Raw genomic sequence first — 22,890 nt, forward strand, 5'->3', positions numbered from 1 at the left:
GTGCTGTTCCGCGATGAAAACCAGCTTTAAGCAACGGCGTAGTCGAACGGTACACACTCGGTAAGTAATCCTATAATTTTTTGTTTATAGCATAGTTTATATGGATTACTCCCAAAAAATTATACGTGTTTTGGAAATGTTGAGTGGAATTAGTCTAGAATCGGTTAATTTTATAGAAGAAAACCTTTCGAACAGCCTTAGTCCGTAAAGTTTCCACCTATCGGGCTGCGATTGGATCATGTATTTATTCATTCCTATAACGTAAAATTCGATTAGCGTGGAACGTATCTAAGCGTTATAGGGGGATCTACTGTAATGATATAAAGATTTTGGACTATTATGATTATTTAATAATTTAATATCAGCTGCAAATAAAATAGAACATCAATTATTTGATCTAGATGAAATTTATTTCATGTCTTAATTATTTCATTGATAGTAACCTGGTATGAAAAAACTTGATTAATAATGACAATTATTTTTTAAATCAAATGATCATTTCTTAATATGTGGAGTAGTAAGTTAATCTTAATGAATTTTAACATTTCAGAAACATTACCATTTTCTCTGAAAACCAGTCCACCTCATAGTAGAGCAACATCACCTCTTAATCATGATCATCATGATGGTTATAAATTTTGGCATCTGGTAAGAATTTCTATTTATTTAAATGTAGTAAATATATTTCTTTATTGTATTTATGTTGTTACATACTAAACAGTAAAACATGTTTAGCTTGTATTATCTTTTGTTTTCAATCAATTATTATATAATATCTCATTTTCTAGAATAATCTGATTATATAACTTTAAATTAAAGTAGAGAGTGTTTTTAATATTTCTATAATAATGAAATTTGTATATACATTTTCTCTTTAGGTTAAGCATGATATGGAACCATCAAAAGAAGGTGAAAGAGGAAATAAGATGGTTTCAGAAATATATCTTACACGTCTTCTTGCAACTAAGGTATATAAATTATCAATAATATTTGAATTTCAAATTATTGTTATCATTTTCTGTAACTGATTGTTTTTACATTTATTTATTTAGGGAACTCTTCAAAAGTTTGTTGATGATCTGTTTGAAACAATATTTTCAATAGCTCATCGTGGAAGTGCTTTGCCATTAGCTATAAAGTATATGTTTGATTTTTTGGATGATCAAGCATTACAGCATGGAATTACAGATCCTGAAGTTGTGCACACGTGGAAATCAAACAGGTATAACTTTTTTCAAGTGTATTACAGAACATATAAGCTGTTGTATTAATATTTGTTTCATTTATTTAGTTTACCTCTTCGATTTTGGGTTAACCTTATCAAAAATCCAAATTTTGTATTTGATATCAACAAATCAAATATTGTTGATTCTTGTTTATCTGTTGTGGCACAGACTTTTATGGATGCTTGTTCTACATCAGATCACAGGCTAGGAAAAGATTCACCAAGCAGTAAATTGCTTTATGCTAAGGATATTCCAGTATATAAAGATTGGGTAGAAAGGTATGATTTTTTCATTTTTTTTCATGGATTAAAATTTAAAAAATTATTTTATAAATTGTTTATATATGAATGTTTACTTTACAGATATTATCAAGATATAAAAATAATGTGTGCCATAAGTGATCAAGATATGAATGCTATGTTGGCTGAAGAATCTAGAGTACGTATTTTTTATCTTTATTTTTTAATAAATAATTCACAAATATTTTTAAGTAAAATTAATCTATCATTTTTATTACTAACTAAATTAATTAATATTTTGATAAAAATAATGTTGAATCTGTTCATTAACTCTGAATTTAGTAATACTTTTTCTAAATTAAAGATTAATCAATCAATAAACTCCACAAGATTTTGACCATTGAAATTAATTAATGTATCAATATCATTTTGATGTATGTTTGACTTGTATGTTTTAAAGAAAATTTTAAAAGTGTTACAAAAAAAATTAAATTATTACTAATTTTGTTTAATAGTAAATATATTTTCATTATATTTTAATTGAATGTGTTTATTTTCATATTTTCAAATATAAATCTTGTATTTAACTAAAATATAAGCTTAAAGAAATAAGAAACCAATATAAGATTGTTTTTAATAAACATAGTATTAAAACTTTAGAGAATATAGCATATTTGTAATGAATTTTGTAGCTCTGGTATACTTTCTTTTTTGGAGAGTAGTAAAGAAAATTTAAAAGACACAGGGGACTCAATAATCATGGAAGTGCATAAGATGCTTGATGTAATAACTTATTTGGGAATAAATAAATTCTCTTTATAAATTTCAAGACATTGGTAGTTTTGAATTTTCACCTTTATATGTGCACAGTGGACAATGGTCAGGTGAAATGTGAATAAAGGTATGTAAAAGTCTGGTGAAAGTCAGTATATTCAAAAGTACCTTATGACAGATGCCCCGACTTGAATTGAAGTGTTATGTGAAGTAAGTAAATAAGAATGCAGTTAGGTTTCATTGACTCTAACATTAAAAGAACATGTTAAGACAATTTAAAAATGTATAACTTGAAGATTTATTGGATTAATTATTTATTAATTAATATGTTACTGCTACCAACTTCAATAAAAGCTAGCATAATGCCAGCAATATAAACTATTGCATTGTTAGCTAATAATGATTAAGATGATCAACTTAAAAACTGGTTAAGACTGGAATCTGGAAACAATTGCATGTTATCAGCCACATGTTGAGACTGTTAGCATCAAAGAAAGCATCAAAAGAACTTTTTACCCAAAGTTAATGATATAGTAACTGAAATCTGATTATAATAATAGAATTTTTTATAATATATAATAACCTTTTATGTTATGAAACCTACTAATTTTGATCACTTACTGTAATCACAGATGTTGAGTCTATTGTATAATGAGTTCAAACTAAATTTGAACAATTTTTTTAATAAAATACTTAATTTTTTATTATTATTTAGAATTTCTTTTTATCAAAAAAATAAGCCTCTTGACCTTTTTTATATATCAAGTGCAAGAAATATTGAAATCAATTTTTAATTATTATTTTTTATTTCAGCTCCATGCACATGAATTCAACACAAATGTTGCTCTTTATGATTTGTACAGTTATGCCATTAAATATAATGATCAGGTATGGTGGTTTTAAAATAATTATTTGTATTTTTATTCACTATATTTACATTTAATAGTGAAAATTGAGTTCAAATTGCAAACTGATTTATCTTGTTTTCATTTCATTGTGTTTTTATATAACAAATACCTGTTTATACTACATTTAATGAGAGTGATTGATGTTTTAACAATAAATTTTGTTGTCTACAAACTTAACTTGAATTGAAATTTGTTTGAAAAATAAATATATCTGGTCTAATAAATAAATTTGAAAAATATATAGAAAAATAAATGCAAATAAATTTTTAAATTTGGAAATAGAATCCTAATTACTAATATTTAAAAAATTTCTCATTAAACATATCTTAAGTGTAAATATTCTTTTCAAACACTTTATAAATGCCCCTTTATAATAATTTTGTTTCAGATATTACAAAAACAGCAAAAAAATTTTAAACAATTTCATTCTGAAATGTTTAATAAGTCTACATGATTTACATTATTCCTGGTTTTCAATATTTTATTTTAAAATAGCAGGTGATTAGAACTTGCAAAGTAATGTGAGAAGAGCTTGGCAACATGAGGAGTTGGTGGTATCTGACTACCTTGCCTCAATCACTGACTTCTATGTCTAAACACTTAGTCACTTGTGATTAAATTAAGTGTTTTGGTAAATAGAAAATAAATAGAAATGTCTTGCACTACAGAACAAAGTCTTCATTGTGGTAAATTTACATACATTAGAAGTAAATCCAATCAATGTATCAACAGACTAGATCATTTTATGATTTTGTTCATATATATATATAAATGAGGATGGATGTTTGTTTGCTATACACTCCTAGGCCATTTGACCAATTGCTATGAAACTTGGCAGTTATGTTTTTAATACTTCCGTCATAGATAATGTTCTACATTCCACCCTAAAAAATCAATTGTATTTCTATAAATCAATTAATTTTTATCTACATTCGTTTGCTGATTTACATGTAGTGCCATTTATTGGCAAAAAATGGCATCGCCAACAGGCTGGACATGTCGAGTGTTTTGGGGTTTTTTTCAACTAGTAACATCTAAATAGGGTCCAACTTCCCATAAAAGTCTTCCTGAAATGCATCCCCTTGGCAGATTGCTCACGCATTGCCATAACTAAATAAACCAAACTAATTCTAAGGGGCTAACCATAAATGGCATCCACACTAGAGAGGACGGAGGGGGTCACAGCAAGTCGGACAAAGTCTGACAAGGGGAGGGGAGGAGTTGATTTTCAGTGGACGTCCAGTTTATTTCATTCAGTTTTAGTTTATGCATTTTATCATATTTATTTCAAAATTTCTTGTATGTATTGTTTTTACTTATGTATCTACTATCATTCATAAAGTGGTGAAGATTTTAAGGGGGGGTCAAGTTTTGTTGGATGTCTGAAGAGGGTTACGGAAACGTGGACAAGAGTGGAGGAATAAAATTTCAAGAAAAACATGGACATAATTTATGGACAGCCCCTAATGAGTGATTATTTATTGTGACATTGTCACAATGTTCTCAATTCTTTTAGTGGTGGTATTGTCCCTGTACGTCATATCTGTCAGCAATAGAGTTGTACCAGTCATCTATCTAACTCTGTTAAGGGAAAATTTCAAATTGAAATAACACGACTTCCAGTCCAAACCAGAAGTTTGTATTTTGTTAATTTGGACCTCCTACACTAAGCTTTCCATATCTGGTCTCATCCTTCATCTACCTAACTCTGTTATTGAGATTAAGGAATGACAGGCAAATGACAGTTAAAATTTTTAAGTCTACAATTTTTTTCAAATTGCAGCACAATAATTTTTTCTTTTCAAGATTTATGAGAACATACTTCCCACATAGTTTATACAATCTGTTGCCAAAATTTAAACACTACTATAACATAAAAGCAATTATTTTGGCATTTTTACAAGATATTTTTTTTATTTAAACAAGTTATATGAAGTCTTTCAAACATTAAGGTTAGAAACTTCAATCACATGATGTCCATCACAACCTATCCAACATGGAGTACTTTTCAAATATTAATAGCAGACCAGTATTAATTAGTCGTCATTGACCATCCTCTCTTCTGGGAGGAGGTCAATGAAAAATTGTGGTTGAATTACTTCAACCCCTTTCCACAACAGTCCTTTCTTTCTATCGGGCCCAGCAGTACAGTGGTATTCAAATCGGAAAATTACACAATACAAGGATACTGGCCTGCACAAAAGATATTTTAAGTGGTTTTCCAGGGTACTGAGTTAAATAAAATATTTGGTCCATTTTTCACAAAAATCATATTCTCAATTGGTGTCTACTTGACCAATGAAATTGTGCCATTTCATACCATCTGAGTATTGCGATAAAGATGGCAATGGTAGATTGAAATAGCCAAACTCTTTATATTGATTTCATTGTGATGTTTGTTATATTATAGTATTTGATTTATGTAACTACAAAGGTTATCATACTGAGTGACCAATTTAACACATTTTAAAAATTTTTTGTTTCTCTGCTGTATACAATTTAAAAAATGTATTAAATATGTTAGACTAGTTATTCGGTGCAATAAACCCTTACATAAGATAACATTTGTGGTTATTTAAACCAGATACTGTAATGTAATATAGTAGAAGGGTTAGAGTAAGAAAGAATCTAATAATCTTAATGTTTGTTCTTATTTTTTTGCCAAGGCAACACTGGTCTTACTGCTAGTACAGCTATAAAAAGAATCAAATCTTGTCCTTATAAAATAAGAATTCCTGTAAACGTATTTGAGTTTAAAAATATTATTCCTTGAATCTGTAGCAAATAAATTTTCAAGTTAAGTATTTTTCATAATACATAGTAAGGCAATAACAAGCAGAATTGTCTCATAGCATTGTCAGTTCTGAATTGAAGTATTTCCAAAATCCTTCCATTACTTTTTGCTCGTTATGCGAATTACTTGTTATGTGTGGTTCCACTGTAATCTTATTTTAAAAATATCTTTCAGTGTTTATTTGTTTATTAAAATAAATATTTAAATATAATAATTTTTTACAGCTTATGCTAATTCTTGAAGAAGACGAGTTTTCTCGAAAGAATAAATTGGCAAGGAAATTAGAACAAGTACATTCGATTATGTCAGGAGAATCGGAAGCATGACATTCCAATGAAATTCATCCATATAATTATATCCATCCATTTTAGTCCTTGTGGACTATCAATATCAGTTCTTGAATGAACTCTTCCCAAAGGACAATCATTATGTTCCAATTTTAGCAAGATCAAATATCAGGAAAATGTATAGCAAGCTGTTGTTTTTATATTTTAGATTTTTCATTTTTGTAGATTTTATTTTGATTATTATTATTATTACTATTATAATTGTTGTTGATAGAAATTTTTGAATGCCCATCTCCCAAATACATCATTTTTATAACTTACAAAAAATTTTTTTTTGTATTGTTCAGATTTGAAAATCATGATATCATAATTTTTAATTACTCTGTTCGGGAGGTAAGCACAGTCAGTGCCTTGAGACGCTATGATACTTCCCATGGTTCCTTGTTACTATGTAACAGTAGTGATCATAACAAATACACGGACAAAATTACATTTTAGTACAACGGAACGGTGGCACATTATGTTGCCGTCACAATATCTCCCCCTTTTTAATTTCTTGGCAGTCTCCCACAGTGTATCTTGACGTGTGAAAAAAATGATGATTTGACGCACTGTGATAAATGTCTGTACAAAAAAAAAAAACAAATAATAATAATAATAAAGCCGGCATCGAGACTTTGCTCTTTACATGGATATGCACTGCCATAGATGTGGATGTCGAGGCAGACATTCTCGAAAATGCCTTGAATGCACAATCCTATTTGCCAATATTTGTAATAATCGCTGTCTGATCGTGGAATACAGTCAATAATTTGTATATTTTAATGTGTGAGAAAATTATTTGCAATAATAATGTACCGGTAACTTTTATTAATTATTCGTGCTTTCTACATAAATGAAATTATATATATATATAAATATGTGTATACATATTCTTACTGTGTATACAGTGAAATCGGAGCAATACAACTGATAAATTTATCTCCGGTTACAAATCAGAAAAAAAAAATCGAAAAGGTGTATATTTCAAACGATGTCACAATTACTTTACAATTTTTGCAAAATATATCCTGGTATTTGTATTTTTGTTGTAATAAATGTGAAGGGACTGTATTCCAAAATTTCTGAACTCAAATTATGAATTAAGAAAAAAGGAAAAAGTTCATCTGAATGTTTTAGTACTGAGAGTATTATGGTGTACATGTGGGTTCTGATGTTTTAGCCCAATGGTGTATAGAATTTTGTGTGTTTGGGCGTATTTTCCAATTGTCAAAAACAAAAAAAAACAAACTTTTTTGTACGATCTGACTTTGTAAAATATTCATAGCATATTTTTATTATGATATTGATTTAGAAATTCTGTACCTTGCTCAAATGATTTCTTGCATTAAAAATGCTATATTAAAAAAATTTTTTTCTTGTAAAATACAAATTAAAACAAAAAAGTTTGACCCAACAGGTGTGTATTTAGGAACCTTAACATACTTTTATTAAGGAAAAGATCAACCGACTTCTTTTTTCTAATCAATCGCAGCAAGAAATTTAACATTTTGGGAAGGTATAATTTTTGAATTCAAATTCAAAACTGTTTATGGTTGAAATCTATCAGCCAATCAAAAGAACAATTTCCAAATATTAAACGGGGCAAGAATCCAAAGAAATCTTACATATCATTTAACTGTTGATACTGGGATCAAACTTAACAAATTTCATTTATATCATAAAGTTTGTTAGAATTGTGCCGTTAACTTAATTAACTTCATAAATTTTGGTATTAATTACCTAGATTAGTAATATTGGACATTACATTGCCTTTCTGTCCAGATCACACGATCAAGTAATGAAGAAAACAAAGTTATAAAAATCGGGGTGGATTAGGACCCCAAACTTTAGTGTGAAGCTGTTGAGCATGTCTAATTTTTAATTAAATTTTGTGATATTTTGAATTTGATGCTACTAGTGAGAAGTTAGAATATTAACTGATGACATTTAACACTTTGTGATAAACATGAAAATGGTGAGATAAAGAACTGAACTTTTAATATGGTTTTCATAATACAATTGTCGATAAAATTTTTAATGAAAGTTTTTCCATGAGATCCTGTGTGTTGTAAACTTTGGGAATCAAAAGTGAAAAGAGAAAACTGGAAAGTAATCAACAGCAACTATTTGCGAGGTAAGTGACGTATTATTAATAATCATCTGTGTATATAAAATTTTTATTCCAAATTGCTTAAAATTTAAATTAAAAAAATCAGTATACATAAATTAATGAGTATTGATATAGTTTAATAATTGTAATATGTGATATACAATATCTGATGTGAAAGTCCTTAATTATAGAAATTACTTTATTTTAATAAAAAGTTATAAATTACAGTAATTTGTAATTTAGAACATAAAATGTATAAAATAGAATTTGATATCGAAATGATTAGTGAATAATAATTATACTTTAATTATACAGTATTTATCATAAGCCACTTATAATAAATTATTTTACAGATAATTCTACAATATATATTATTAAACAGATAATTCTACAATATTTAATGAAGATTTCAGTTTTGGAAAATGTAAAGATAAAGATAAAATAATTGATGAGTTAAAAAGCATCATATTGAAAAAGGATAAAATAATTTCTAAATTACACTTTAATCAGTCTCCATAAAAGATTAGTTAAGAATTGAATACAAAAATTTAGAGATTGCCAAACCGATAAGAAAATTAAGACAGCTGTACAAAACACATTTAAAAAGGATCAAGTAGCCTGCATTTCTTGAAAATCAATGTGTTTTAAAAAATGATCCAATGAAACAATGTGTACAGCATTAGGATTGAGATTTAGCTGCGGTTCAAAAGGTTACGACAGCTTACTCAAATGCAATTTGCCTTATCCATCTTTAAGATCCATATGTAGACAACCGGAAAACTTAAAATTTGAAAGTGGAATAGTGTACAAAGTACTGTACTTGATTTTCTTAAAAGTTGATGGTATAGAAACAGATGAAGAAAAATAATGTGTTTTTAATTTTGGTTGGCATCATTAACTCCAAGCACTAATTATGACACAAGTACTTATACATATTAAGGCCAGGTGACACTACCAAATCATACAGGCTAGGCTTTGTTACTTATTCACTGGTCTTTATGTTAAGTGGTATATTTACAAAGTGGAAACAAACCTTTGCATACTTTTATACTAGCATCTCGACAGATGGTTATGTTTTAAAAAATATAATTAAATATAGTGAAGATGTGAGATTGTCAATACTATAACATCTAATAGGAATCTATAAATCAGACAATGGAAAGCTTTTGGCATTAGTGGAAAATTTAGTAAGTGTTTATATTATATCCCACATCCTTATTATTCAGAAGAAATCATTGCATTTATTGCTGATCCAGTGCATCTTTTTAAAAATATTTACTTTTGTGATGATATAATTATGTACTGTAGATATTTTATGCCTATTTGAAGTTTACAAAATTTTTATTTTTGTTCAAATCTTCATTATTTATATTTCTACACAAATAAAAATGAGATAAAACTGCAATTTCTTTTATAATTTTAAAAATAAATGGCATTAGTTTACCCGGTGAATAGGAAGGACGACGCGATACTTTTGTTCTCCAAGACGTTTTGTATCATTTTATGTTTATTTAACATTCAGGATATTAAAAAAGCAATTGACTCGTTATTCGACGAGTCGGTTAAATTAAATGTTCATCATAAAGAAATTTGTGAGAAGCCGGGTGGGTCGAAGGATATCGATTTAGACTACCTTGGATCGGCGGCAACCTGGTAAAGGCCGCTCAATTGTCACTGGATGGCATAATCTATGAATTGTCGGGATAGAGTTCCTTTCGATGTCAGGTTAATAGGAGGGCGTTTCAAATTTCGAGTGGGAAGTGTGATGGGTAAGTCAATAGGGTGTCTTTGGGCTTCGGAAGTTCACGCAATACCCATTTAACAAGTAAAACTATTTAATGAGCTAAAGCAAGGAGTGCATAGAAGCTACAGCGTAGTGCTGTAGTTTCTATGCACTCCTTGATGAAACGATGATGAATAGTGTAAATGTATATAGGCGTCATTATCGTTTGATAGTACATTTAGGATTGGCTCAATATCAACTATCTACCTTAAAGACGATCGTGGATCTAGTCGAGGTACAGTACTTTATATCCAGGATGGGAACGTGGAGAAGGACGAGAAGTCACAATTCTGAGGGACTGATTGCCCCGAAGATGTGTGCACTCGCATTATATAGGTATTTAGTGTGGGAATCTGATCAGGTGACCGTTTGTTTGGTAGCGATGACACGTCAAAGGTGTCAGCTGGCCGACGAAAACTAAGCGAAGGTTTCGTATTTCCTTCAATTGTTTTAGATTTCCTCCTCAAACTAAAGTTAAGTGTCAACTTTCTCACATTTGACAGTCGACCGTTATAACATATTTGCGATAAATTCGCGGGTCGATGTGAGGGAGGAAAGGACTTATTGATAGTTAACATCCGGTATTTTACTCCGTGGGAACGATTGGAGAAAGTAGGGTTTCTAAAACGTGTTTTCATTCAAAAATAATAAAAAAGACATGGATTCTTACAAATTCCAAAAATTATTAATTAAGTAAATAAAAGTAAAAATTCTAGAAATCGAAAAGACATTACAGTAGAGCGTCGTTTATCCGAATCAATTGGGGACTGGGGTGGTTCGGATAACGAATCATGTACGAAAAAATATATTAATTTATCCCATGTTGAAATTTCTCTCCGTTGCGTGTCGCTTCGCGTTGAATTTTCGTCGATGTTAAGCCTAACGAAGACTATTGTATCGTTAAAAATTATTTTTTTATTTTGTACAAACAAAATAAATTTATTGAAAAATATAAAAACAATAAAAAATTATACTTCAGATGTTAATTTAGTATCAAAAACGTAAAATATTTGAGTAGCCCGTGAAATAGCCGAAGATTGCAGCGCCACAGCACTAGCGAAAATTTAAATTTGCCGACTAGAATGCTTTCGGATAAACGACGCTCTACTGTATTTTAAATGGAAATTCGAGCAGAAAAAATAAAAGTGCTAGATAATTTTCGTTTCCCCAACCAACTTGTAAGTATAGTATGTAGCTGCAGCTAAATAAGCAGTCTGGAAAACACATGGCGGCGCTTATCTGTACCATCGCTCTGTCATTGGCTGCGTTCAGCAGACTCAACAGTTCCGGAGCTGTTGCGTATTTTCTGCCGAACGCCCTCTACAGTAGCGCTCTTTCGGAACACGTTAGGTGTTTTGACTTCACATTTGATAGTGTCATTTACGCTATCTATCGCTACCCGAAACTGACCAATGAAGCTTTTTGTTCCAACGCAACGTCACTCGTCGTTCAGCAGATCCAGATTACTACGTAACATCTACCGATTTGCTAAGTTACAACTGTTGGGTCTGCTGAACGCAACCATTATAGAGAAGTTTCAAGTGGCGTCATGGGCATGCGCAATTGTCCGGAGCCATCTTTGTGGTTTGTTTACGTTTTATTTGTGTTTACGCGAGCTTTAGCTGGGGTTCTTGTGTTGTTTATTCGTCGCTATGGTGAATTGTTATGTAATTGGATGTAATGCTAGTTCACTCGAGAACAAAGGAACGTCAATTTTCTAAATTTATGGCATTGTCATCAAGGAGCTTTCACGACGAAGGCAATTTGCATGGCTCTGGAGAATTAACCAGAAAAATTTCAATACGAATAAAGTGAATTGAGTTCGTCAGAAACATTTCATATCAGGTAAGCAATAAGATTTGATTACTATTTAATGATAAATGATTAGATAAACTTTTGCATGAGTATCATATAATGTGTACAACCGGTTGTATAAATCCCTTTGTTAAAACCGACAAAATAAACTTAAATAATTTTAACAACCGCAGATTTTAGTTTGAATAGATAATGGTTGTGTTCCACCTTTATTTTTCACCTTTTAATTTGTTTTCTTAGCCTCTGCTTGTAATTAATATTAACTCTACTGTATATTTAAGTGTTAAGCAAAGATAACGCTTAGCAGATGATTAATTAGAAATGAATTTTGAACCGATTGTCCTTCCGGTCTAATTTACATAAATAAAAAGCGCATTTTTTAAGATATAAAACAATAATTTCTGTTGTTCGTTTACAAATAGTAATTTAGGTTATTTTGATGAGCAACATTAACATTTCTTGAAGATGTTACTTTTTACAATGATTTTTTTACATTAGTAGCAAATAAACATTACATAAGAATTCGTCAGGAACACTTGAAGGTTACTATTTGTTATTTTATAATATAATCGAGATAGGTTGATAATGATGATGATAAGCGCAGAGCCCAAACGGTTAGGAGTTGAAATTTGGTACACGGTACATCACATCACGAGAATGCACACTAAAAAGGAAGGAGTTTTCCGAAATTCCCTGCCGCGGGGAGAGGGTTAAGGATTACCCTGGACTCAGATTTTACTGTACTATCTTAGATGCGGTTTTTTGCGGGAAATCGAACATAATTTTAGACCCATCTAAAAATTCCCTAATAATCAGTCTCGAAAGAAGGTGAACCTAATTCTTGCACCCGGTGAAAACGGGTAAAATCGGCTATAATCTGATAATCTTAATCTTTGCTATCGTTACTTTTAGCCCGAGCAACGCCGGGCTCATCTGCTAGTTTATAATGATAATTTTTAATAATAATATATTATTGGAAGAAAATTTTTTACCACAAAGGAAAACCTTCCTCATTTTATGATGAGTCATCAACAGATTGGTGGGTGCCAACATTATACACGGGGTACGAGAGTGGCCACAACCTAACTGCATATCAGGAGCGTTATGAAATAGCACTAAATCAAGAGAAACACAGCCAATTGTAAGATAACTTACAAATCTTTAGAAGTCAATAACTTTCATTTGTGAAAGAGTGTAGTAATTTGTCCTCAAAACCAGATAGAATTTGGTGACGACATAAACTATACTTTAGGCCACAACTCGATCCAGAACGAAATTCTGGCTTCGTACAGACCGACACCTTGACATAATGAAACTTTCTCTTTATATAAAACAGCACCTCGTCCTGTAAGACTGCAAGAATAACCCGCCATAAAGTATCTTTTTTAACTTTGTCCATGATATAAAATTATTGCAGTTTATTATGTTTAAATAGAAAAAAGCGCTGCCAACCTGTCAAATAACAAACCACGTGCAAGCTAGACCACAAACATGGCGGAGTAAACGTGAGTTCTATCACGTGACTCTATAGACTTGGAACACCTCTATAGACTACATTGGGTACGTTCGTAAAGTCGAACGAGTTAACTAGTTCGACTTTATGAACGTACCCATTGTTTTGATTTGCAGCGTTACCTAAAGCAGAGTCGGTAGATTAACTGGTCTTTCGACTAATAGTTCAAACTTAGCTAGAGATAATATTTGCCGCTAGTCGGCGCCACTGTTAGCAGGAGATCGTTGTTCTTGCTAGGTATATACTGAAGTCAGTGATTTTGACCTATAATAATTGTTTTTTTAGCTACATAAAAANTATAAAATAATTATAGAATAAAATGAAAAATTTATTATTTTTTCAAAATATGACACCAGGGGGCCAAACGTCACATTGTGTATACATGTGGGAGTTGTTTTTATGTGAGATCTCGAATGTGTTTTTTGAAATGATTATTTTTTTTATTTCCAAAAGAAAAACGGGCGGAATTTAAGGTAACAAATTGACAATCGATGCGTATTTTTATATTTCTTTCGGATGATGTCTGTCAAAGTTAAAAAGCTGGGATTACGACTCAAACCTCCGGCCTTGATACTGATATACGAAAATGGCGATAAAATTAGACAGCGGAATATGCCAATTCGTGGCCTTTTCAAGAATTCTAGCGTCCAGATTATTGCCAGGGAACTTAAAACCAGACACGACTTTTATTTGAACGACGTTCCCGTCTATAGGCTGGAAAAACAGTTGAGGATCATACAAGAGACGATGAAAGGAAAGGGTTTGGATGATAGTATCAAAATAGTGGAGAAAGAATTTAGTATAGATCCAGAAGAAGATCTGAATAAGCTTGATGATGATACACTCGAAAGGAAGAAGGATATTATGGAAACGTCATTTAAAACTAACCAGAAAAAACCTGGTGATCCAGACTTCACTTACGATGTGGAAGTGGATTTTGGAGACTTTTGTGTTGAAACGTCGAATTGGGATTCTGACGACAATTTAGAATTCTAATTTTTATCTTTACATTAAATAAAAATAATCAAAATATTCGTAACAGTGTTTTTATTCGATTTCTACAAAGTACATCAAGTTTATTTTTAAGTACATTGAGTAAAAAAATATATATATATAAACAATACAGGAAGTATATATAACACAGTATAAACAATTATATATATGTATATAAAAACAAGATAAAATTGACAATGTAGTTTATTTCATATAAAATTTTACAAGTGGATAGAAAAAAAATCTAATTTCTAAAAAAGTAAAAATCAATTACCAAGTTTTAATGGGTTCAAATTAATGTATAATTTCCACAAAAACATGGTGATTGATTTTAGGAACATTAAGAAAAGGACTTAAACTATGCAAATTTTTTTTGTTTTTTGCAAATATGAGTAATAAAGATTTTTTTTTTTGTTTTTTTTCTTTACCTAGTAAAATAGTGGAACTTATATTATTCTTAAATTAGTGCTTGAACATTATTAATGGTGATTATGAATATCTTTGCATAATATAAATAGAATTATAAAATTACTTCTCACTATTATTTTAATAAAATAGCCTATAAAACAACTACCGTTATTGTTACTTGATCACGTTAGTTAATCTTGAATATAATACTGGACCCTTTCGAAAAAAAAATTTAGATAGAGCAAATATATTTATAGAAAATACAGCTTTCGGATTACATAAAATAGTTTACTTTGATTAAAAAAATATATATTTAAAACAATATATATAATAAAATGAAAACTATTTAAATGGGCGCACAAATTTATGTATATGGGTCCAATTAAATAGGTTTGCATTAAACTATAATGATAACTCCATATAAATTATCACAGATTTTCGTAATTTTTCTCTCAATACAAGTTTTAAATGTCACTGAATACTGTTATCACCAATGTAATAGGAACTCTGCGTAAATGGAATGTACGCGATGAAAATATTTCTGATACAGAATATAAATATCGTATCAAATCTGACATTCGATCTAATATAGCATGTATAAAAGTTTGTATAATCTGTAGATTGATTATACAAAAATATAATGATTTTTCTTTTCATAAATAGCACCAAATATATCTCAAGTGCCGCATGTAAGGAAATTGTATGTAGATCTTAAAACAGATTTTTATTTTGTAAAATTGAAGTACTTTTTTCCCTGTATCATCACAGGAAAGTAAAAAGTTATTATTAATTAAGAAATTTTGATTTGACAATGTTCTTTGGAGAGAGAGGCTTATGATACTAGCAAAGAACGTGTTAAAGATTGATGCACACGAGCAGTGAAATTATGACAATGTCAAGTGGGTTGCATTAATCACCTTCTTTAATGTCGACAATTGTCAGAAATAATTGGTTTAACCTGTCATTGATATTTGGGTGCAACAATTAAACATTTTCTATAGATATATTCTTAACATTTACAAAATCTTTACTTCTTGTAGATATAGTCACATGTTAAATTAAAAAAGATTTGTATTTTCATTCACATGTGCTCTATCAAGATATATTATTTAGTTCTAGAATAATAATAAATTTCGTTTCTGATAACAGACAAAACTTGGCACCACACTGAACTTGAAACAATTTACTTCATTTTACTCTTAAGATAGAGCTCAAAAACAGACCAAAATGCTTTGGGTATAAATGAAAATCACAATAACATGTGGTTAATAATACTCTAACTAGTGTTGTTGTTATTTCAATCTGGATGTGAAAAAAATTTCTTAATGACTAATGGCAATCTATATTATACTACTCTAGCAATAACATTAAGATTTAATTGATATGGTTGAGGAAAAAGGCATGTAAACTTAAGAGATGTTTCCTCTTCCTATAATTTTTCATGTAGTTTCCTCTCAACATTCAATAAATAATTCAATATTTATTTATCCCTGACTATATGTTTGGATAACGCTTCACAACCTAAAACAGTTTTCTCTTAACTGTATAAAACTGTGTTATAATTATATAAAATCATCAATGATGTGATAAATTGCAGAAGTTTATCTACTTCATTTTTATTATTAAACTGTAAATTGTTACCTCAAAGTATGTCCCCTTAAGTTAAAACTGATTAAATTATTTTATTAATTTAATCAGAGCTTTTCACATTGTTTCAGTGAGATCATTAAGTTAAATATATTATTTATAAAACAGTTAGCATTGCTACTACATAATAAATTCAAAAAAATAGAATGCAGCAAGATATTTACTAAAATTTAATCATAAATGAATATGATATTTCATTATAATATTACACTTTTGAAAAAATTACTACTACTGTATAGTTGGTTTTTGTCTTAAAATTATACCTTGAAGGTGAAGTAATTTTGTAAGTATATGTCCATCTCTAGGAGTCAATAAGAGAGATAAATATTGAGAGAATATGCTTGACCGCTATTGTTTATTTAGTGTATTCTCAATCTTCATTTCTCTTCTCGACTCCTGACAATAGCCACATACAGGCATACCTCAACTTAAATATAACTGAAAAAGCATCTTCAGGTTTTAAGTACTTGCCTTGCTCTTAAAGAGATTTTCAAAAGTTTATTTAGCCTCAGTACTATTGCGCACTTAATAACTGTTTATATGCACTGGAAAGTGAAAAAAAGCTGTGAAAGCTTTAAGGCAATAATTTTTAAAAAATGTTTTCTTTCTGAAAAAAGCAAATTGAATTATGGGAGCTTTCCAAATATTTGTATTTGGAAAGAAAAGGTAATTTCAAAGTATTATATATTTGATACATGGTTTTAATCATAATTTTTGAGATTAAATGGAATGATTGAGAAGAGTTATTCACTAATTTCTACGTAGTACTTACTTCACTTTCATATTGTAATATGGTATAATTTTGTATTATGTATACAGTAAAACCTGTGTAAACCAGAATCATACACTGTATTGAATTATTTTTTCCATTTTGAATAGTCTTTAGTATTTTGTTTTGTTTTTTTTTTAAATCTTTAAATTATACCAGATGAAAAATGAATGTAATTCTGTGACATTTAATAACTTTTTTACATACATTGAAGTGATTATATTATTATTATTATTAGGTTTAATTCAAAGAGCTTCCAACTAAAAATAGGAGTATTTGAATGCAAGAATTGAGACCTATTCAACTGAAAAAAGTTCTTGTTGTTGCAGCAAACTTGTGCTGGGTATTTGAACACTTTGCAGATGCAATCCTTATGAGCTCTTAAGACATTGGTTGTCAAATTGGCTTGTTCACTAACTGTATCACTCTACCATCAGAAATTCTAATCAAATTACAGTAATACAAAGACCAAGTTATTCTGTGATCTGGCTTCTTGAGGGAGTTTAATTAGAGTGTTGGTAATTACAAGATTGATCAACTTGTGTTTCAATACTCAGTACTAGTTAAAGTTACCAATTAATCCAAACAAGGCAAATTGATAGTACTGTGTTACCTTACAAGGTTCACACTTACTTTTGGAATATAGTTTGTCACCCAGAGGCAATTTCCCTTATTTGTTTACAATAGCAGAATTTGAATTTTCTGCTTTGACCAGGTTAAGCTACACTCTTCATACTCATAATCCTCCAAAAAATTTTTCATTTAAGCAGGTTGCTACACTCTTCATACTAATAATCCTCCAAAAAAAATTTTTCATTTAAGCAGGTTCTGTTTTAGACAGGTTTTCTGTATACATATATAATATAAATCATAACAAATGGAATTTATAAAATTCTCAATAACATCTAACTTGTTATAGCAATATTTACTGTTAATATTTACAGAAGCCACAATGACTGACTAATATGTAAATTTTCATTCAAAAGTAGCTGCAATGGTCATGTAACTTATAATTATATTAAGTTTAATTCTATAAGATAAAATCTTGTTAATTAGCATCAGAATATGTTTTATACTTTTTTAGCCTTTATAGTATAAAATTTAAGTCAGTTTTTGAGTCATTCTAGAATTACTATAAATATTGATAATCCTGAATTTTAAGAGAACTTCTTGTGATTAACAATACAATGAGAAATTATGAAGCTATTGATGAACAGGAAAAGAAATGAAAGCCTAACATATATTTATAGTAAATTTTTATAAAATATATTTTAGTTAAAATAAAAGAGTACAAATGATTTTAAATATTTATAAACAGATTTTAATAATAATAATAAAAATCAGAATCCAATTAGAAACCTAACATTTTGTACTTAATAAATTCTGAGTCATTTCTTATAAAATGGAATGAAAATGTATGAAAATATTTGATGCATTTTTTTCCTTTAGCAAATCATATTCACTCTAAAGAAGAAGTAGATTTAGAATATATAACTTTCTTGCAACTAAGACTTGTTACACCAAGAAAATTCAATGTAACATAATCTTGATGTCAGAACAGGGTTATGTTACATTAAAAGTGTTTTAATTTGAAATTGTGTGATTCAATTCCCTTGGTTTAACAAATCTTAGTTCACAAGAAAGTCCAAAGTGGATAAAAGTATAATATGAGCTGTTGATTTTGAAAGTGGAGCAAGTCTATTTTATGATATTGCTGGATACTTAATGGTTTGCATTTGAATGAGTTTAAAAATATTTGCAAGCAGTAATACACACATTTTATATTTGTATGGTTTTATTTCATGTAAATTTAATATGCAATAATGGTTATCCACGTTAGGTGAAAAAATCATGGTTTTGGTATGCGCCAATGGACTTGCCACACTTTCAAAAGCAATGATTTGTTGAAAACATTGCTTTTCTTTTAATGGATATATTCCATTCAAAATAAATATTTAATTTTTTATTATTATAACTATATTTTATTTATTTACTTATTTATTTTATTTAACATTTCATACTTTTTTCGAAAAGCTACAATGAAACAAAAAATAAATTAATTTTATAGGAAAAAGTGGAGAAAATAATAATAAATATTTAATAATAATAAGTTGCAAGCATATAATTATATTTCTTAGTTTAGATGGTGCAGATTCTTAAAGTATTAATGATAATAAATCCATCATATCTTCATATTTTTCTTTAGAGCAGACTTGCCTCACTTTCAAAATCAACTAACTGTAAATATCATTGATGATTGAAAATTTGTTGTTAGTAATTTATATGATATTAAAAGATATTTATTGTGAATTGATTAAAAACGTAAAATTTATGTTAATTTGTAATAAGAATTAGTATTAACTATTTTTTCACAAAATGGACTTGCCCCACTTTCAAAACCAATGGCTCATATATAAGTAACTAAGGACAAACATATGTCAAAAAGAAAAGATTTAGAACCATATTTTCTAGATAGAATTCTATGAGATTTATCTGTTAAAGATTTAGAAATAATCAAGAGCATCAATCCCTAATCAATTATAGTAGTAAATAAAAAAAAATGTTCCTTTTATTTCTTACACCTGAAGAAATTGCTGAAAGTTTTAAAAGTATGTTAATCATTAGTCTCTATTGAGTGACTAGTAATTTAATTATCAAATTTTTTCTTCTTTAATTTCGTCTATTATAGATGGGCTTAACCAACAATAGGGTCAACAATATAAATAGATAAAGAATGATGTACTGATCAAAACTACTAATTGATGATAACAGATCTGGATAGGATTCAAGCCTGAATCTGAATAATAAGATGGTGGTCTTGTCATGCATCAATACTGAATTCTATTTTTAATTAAAATTGATTGGACAAAGAGGAAAATATAATAGTGGACAATATATTGTGACATGTGTAAAATAATTTTTAAATATCTGACTTTAAATTAACAAGATTTTATTTTGTTTACATTAGATCATGTAACTTAAAAGATATTTTTAACTATATGATAATTCTGTGAATTGACTCTGTTGACTATTCATTATTTCTTTGGTTCTTATTTTAACTAAAAGAATTAAAATAATTAATTCATTCATATCCATTCAATTAAAGAATTAAAAGTTAACTATTGTAAAAATAACTAACAACAGTAGCAATAATACTATACAGATGAAGTTTGATTATCGACAACTTCTTTTGCATTTCCTATAGCTTCAATTATATCTATTTCAGATTGTGCCTCTGAAGGAGGTTGAGAACTACTTTTGGTTGTTCCTTCAGAAGTAACACTATTTTGAGCTCTTGTTGAACTTCTTACAGGTATGTTTTCGATTGCTTGACGAACCTATAAAAAATTAATAATTTGCAAATATAAATTTGAATTAAAAGAAAAGCTTTTTAGTTTAATTAAAATGGAAAAAAATCTTACTTCTTTCAAGGCTACAACTCCAATTAGACAACCAATTGAAGTCACATAAGCATGATTTAATCCGAGCATTGAAAATATGGCATGTACCTGCAATTTTAAAAAATTGAATCACAATGCTTCCTTTTCCAAACTAAACTTGGATTCTATTAATTCATTGTCATATTTAAAATAATATGTATTTTTGTTTCATATTCTAAGTGAAAAGCAGCTATATCTAATATTTAACGTTCCACCCATTTAATGACCAACACTCTGGCACGGAGAATCCTCCTTATTTTCATCTATTTCCTACAGTTGGTCAGTATTAACTACACAAAGCATTCACAATCTCCAAGACTACATTCAGTGTAGGGCCATTAAGCCGTGGTGATTGAGGTCCAAACTGCTTAACCGCAGCTTAAATATTCATCTGCATAGTGTTGACTCAGGTACCCCTAACTCTCTGCTTATTATGAGAGTTTCACCGTTTCATATTCTTTTGATGACATCCGGCTTTTGCTGAACATCATATGAAACATGTTTATGTTTAAAAATTTTTATGCCATGAGTAATAAAGCAAATATGATGTGCATGCTATAGATTCAGAAACTGAAGTGACTCATGTTTAATCTGATAAAACTTTGAAATTGTATAAATATGAGTCGATCTTTTGCAGCATTGTAAGGTTTGAATCAGTTATAATGGCAGCCTCCATAACGCTGACACTCAGCTTAGATACAATGAAATTCAAATACATTATTAATCTGTTTTAAGTTATTTTATTGTTTATTGATAAATAAAAGATTAATCTTCTATAAATACCTCTTTGAAGTTATAAGCCAGCATTTATCATAAATATTTAATCCGCGATAGTGCATAGCACGTCAATCATGGACATTCGAAATGACAGGTCTCGAGTGTTTGAGAGGCCATGTCCAGGTCCATTTCAAAACTTTTATACTAGTAAACAAGCTTGGTTATATTTCTTAGTTAGAAACAAAAACTCATATTAAATTTGAGAATTTTAATTTTTCTACTAACTGTTTAATTTTATGATTTTGATTTATTTATAAAATTTTATAGAATCTCACTTTTACTAAATTCTAGTAATGTGGCCTTATTTATAGTAAAATTCTATTAGAAATATGATCATTGAATACTTCATCTTTAGGGACATTTATATATTTTAATGTTTTAAATAGAAAAAGGATTATGTAATTTCATTATTTTCCATTTAATTATTATAGAAATCATCCAAGAGATGAACAATTAAATATACAAAATATACAGAACTTTGTGAATCATATAAAGGGGAATAATCTGTATTAAAATTTTTAACTAAAAATATCTAATTGAAAGTCAAATATCAATTATAATACAAATTTAAGTTTTGAAACTTATTTTAATTCAGTAAGGCAGACTGATTACAGCTGACATCTTACCTTTATTAATGATGTTCTTTTCACTAATTGGAATGGAGCAGGATCAATATGACATTGAGAGAAATCTATGATGCTGTTCATTTGGTCTTCTTCCCATGCCAATTGCTTTAAAATTATTTTAAAAATTATTAATATGTTACTTTAATTAATCTTAATTTTATTACTTACCTTAATATATAAATTTTCATCTACAGGTATGTAATTTCTAATATCAGGACTGATTGTAGCATTATCTGTAAAGCGAGTATAATCAGTCCTGATATTAGAAAATACATACTTGTAGACGAAAATTTATATACTGTAAGGTCTCTTTTTATGTGGATTATTTTTATGCGATTTTGAAGTTGTGCGGTTTGTATTTCATCCAAAAATTTCTTGGACAAGCATACATTTAGGCTTGTTTAGGAAGCCCACATATAGACAGTCTCCAAAAATCGTGGAACGTTCAAAGCTCACTCCATTTGTTCCACTGACATATAACGTTTATGGATGTAAAGGACAGCTAGATCTACCTTAATCGCTTTAGTTCCTAGCAATTTTTGATATAAATGTAATTAAACATAAAAAAAACAAAAGAAATGCGTTAATTTTGAAGAAAAAGCTTCAAAGTTTAACTTCCTTTGTCTCGCCCTTCTGTGAAATTTAACACCGATGAGTCATTGTTTACACATCTGGATGACCTTGAACACAGCTGGAGTTGGATTTCCCGGGGCATTCTCATAGACGTCGCGGGAGGACA

General features: G+C 29.1%; 3 protein-coding genes across 3 annotated transcripts in view; 2 read left to right on the forward strand and 1 right to left on the reverse strand.

Moving 5' to 3' along the window:
• LOC111620115 (plexin-A2-like) overlaps positions 1–7,638 on the forward strand; it is a 90,483-nt gene extending 82,845 nt beyond the window's left edge. Inside the window, exons 38-44 of the mRNA XM_023361974.1 lie at positions 499–648; positions 879–968; positions 1,053–1,222; positions 1,292–1,504; positions 1,589–1,664; positions 3,053–3,127; positions 6,166–7,638. Coding sequence (XP_023217742.1) covers positions 499–648; positions 879–968; positions 1,053–1,222; positions 1,292–1,504; positions 1,589–1,664; positions 3,053–3,127; positions 6,166–6,267 — 876 coding nt within the window. The 3' untranslated portion in view covers positions 6,268–7,638. The remainder of the gene's footprint in view (positions 1–498; positions 649–878; positions 969–1,052; positions 1,223–1,291; positions 1,505–1,588; positions 1,665–3,052; positions 3,128–6,165) is intronic.
• A 6,223-nt stretch (positions 7,639–13,861) lies between these two features.
• Positions 13,862–14,629, forward strand: LOC111620124 (centrosomal protein of 19 kDa-like). Its single transcript, XM_023361983.1, has one exon. It carries the CDS (start codon positions 14,008–14,010, stop codon positions 14,485–14,487), a length of 480 nt encoding a protein of 159 aa, XP_023217751.1. The 5' UTR covers positions 13,862–14,007; the 3' UTR covers positions 14,488–14,629.
• A 2,284-nt stretch (positions 14,630–16,913) lies between these two features.
• Positions 16,914–22,890, reverse strand: part of LOC111620125 (chloride channel protein 2-like) — a 52,553-nt gene continuing 46,576 nt past the window's right edge. Inside the window, exons 23-26 of the mRNA XM_023361984.1 lie at positions 22,152–22,256; positions 20,731–20,817; positions 20,470–20,646; positions 16,914–20,367 (exon numbers count right to left, since the gene is read on the reverse strand). Of these exons, the coding sequence (XP_023217752.1) occupies positions 20,359–20,367; positions 20,470–20,646; positions 20,731–20,817; positions 22,152–22,256 (378 nt within the window). The 3' untranslated portion in view covers positions 16,914–20,358. The remainder of the gene's footprint in view (positions 20,368–20,469; positions 20,647–20,730; positions 20,818–22,151; positions 22,257–22,890) is intronic.

The sequence above is a fragment of the Centruroides sculpturatus genome, unplaced genomic scaffold, assembly GCF_000671375.1.
Source record: "Centruroides sculpturatus isolate CEXI.00-Female unplaced genomic scaffold, Cexi_2.0 scaffold109, whole genome shotgun sequence".
Taxonomy (NCBI): domain Eukaryota; kingdom Metazoa; phylum Arthropoda; class Arachnida; order Scorpiones; family Buthidae; genus Centruroides; species Centruroides sculpturatus.

Excerpts from the sequence above, each read along its gene's own strand:
- LOC111620124 (XM_023361983.1), top strand. The coding sequence starts at position 14,008 with ATGATGTCTGTCAAAGTTAAAAAGCTGGGATTACGACTCAAACCTCCG.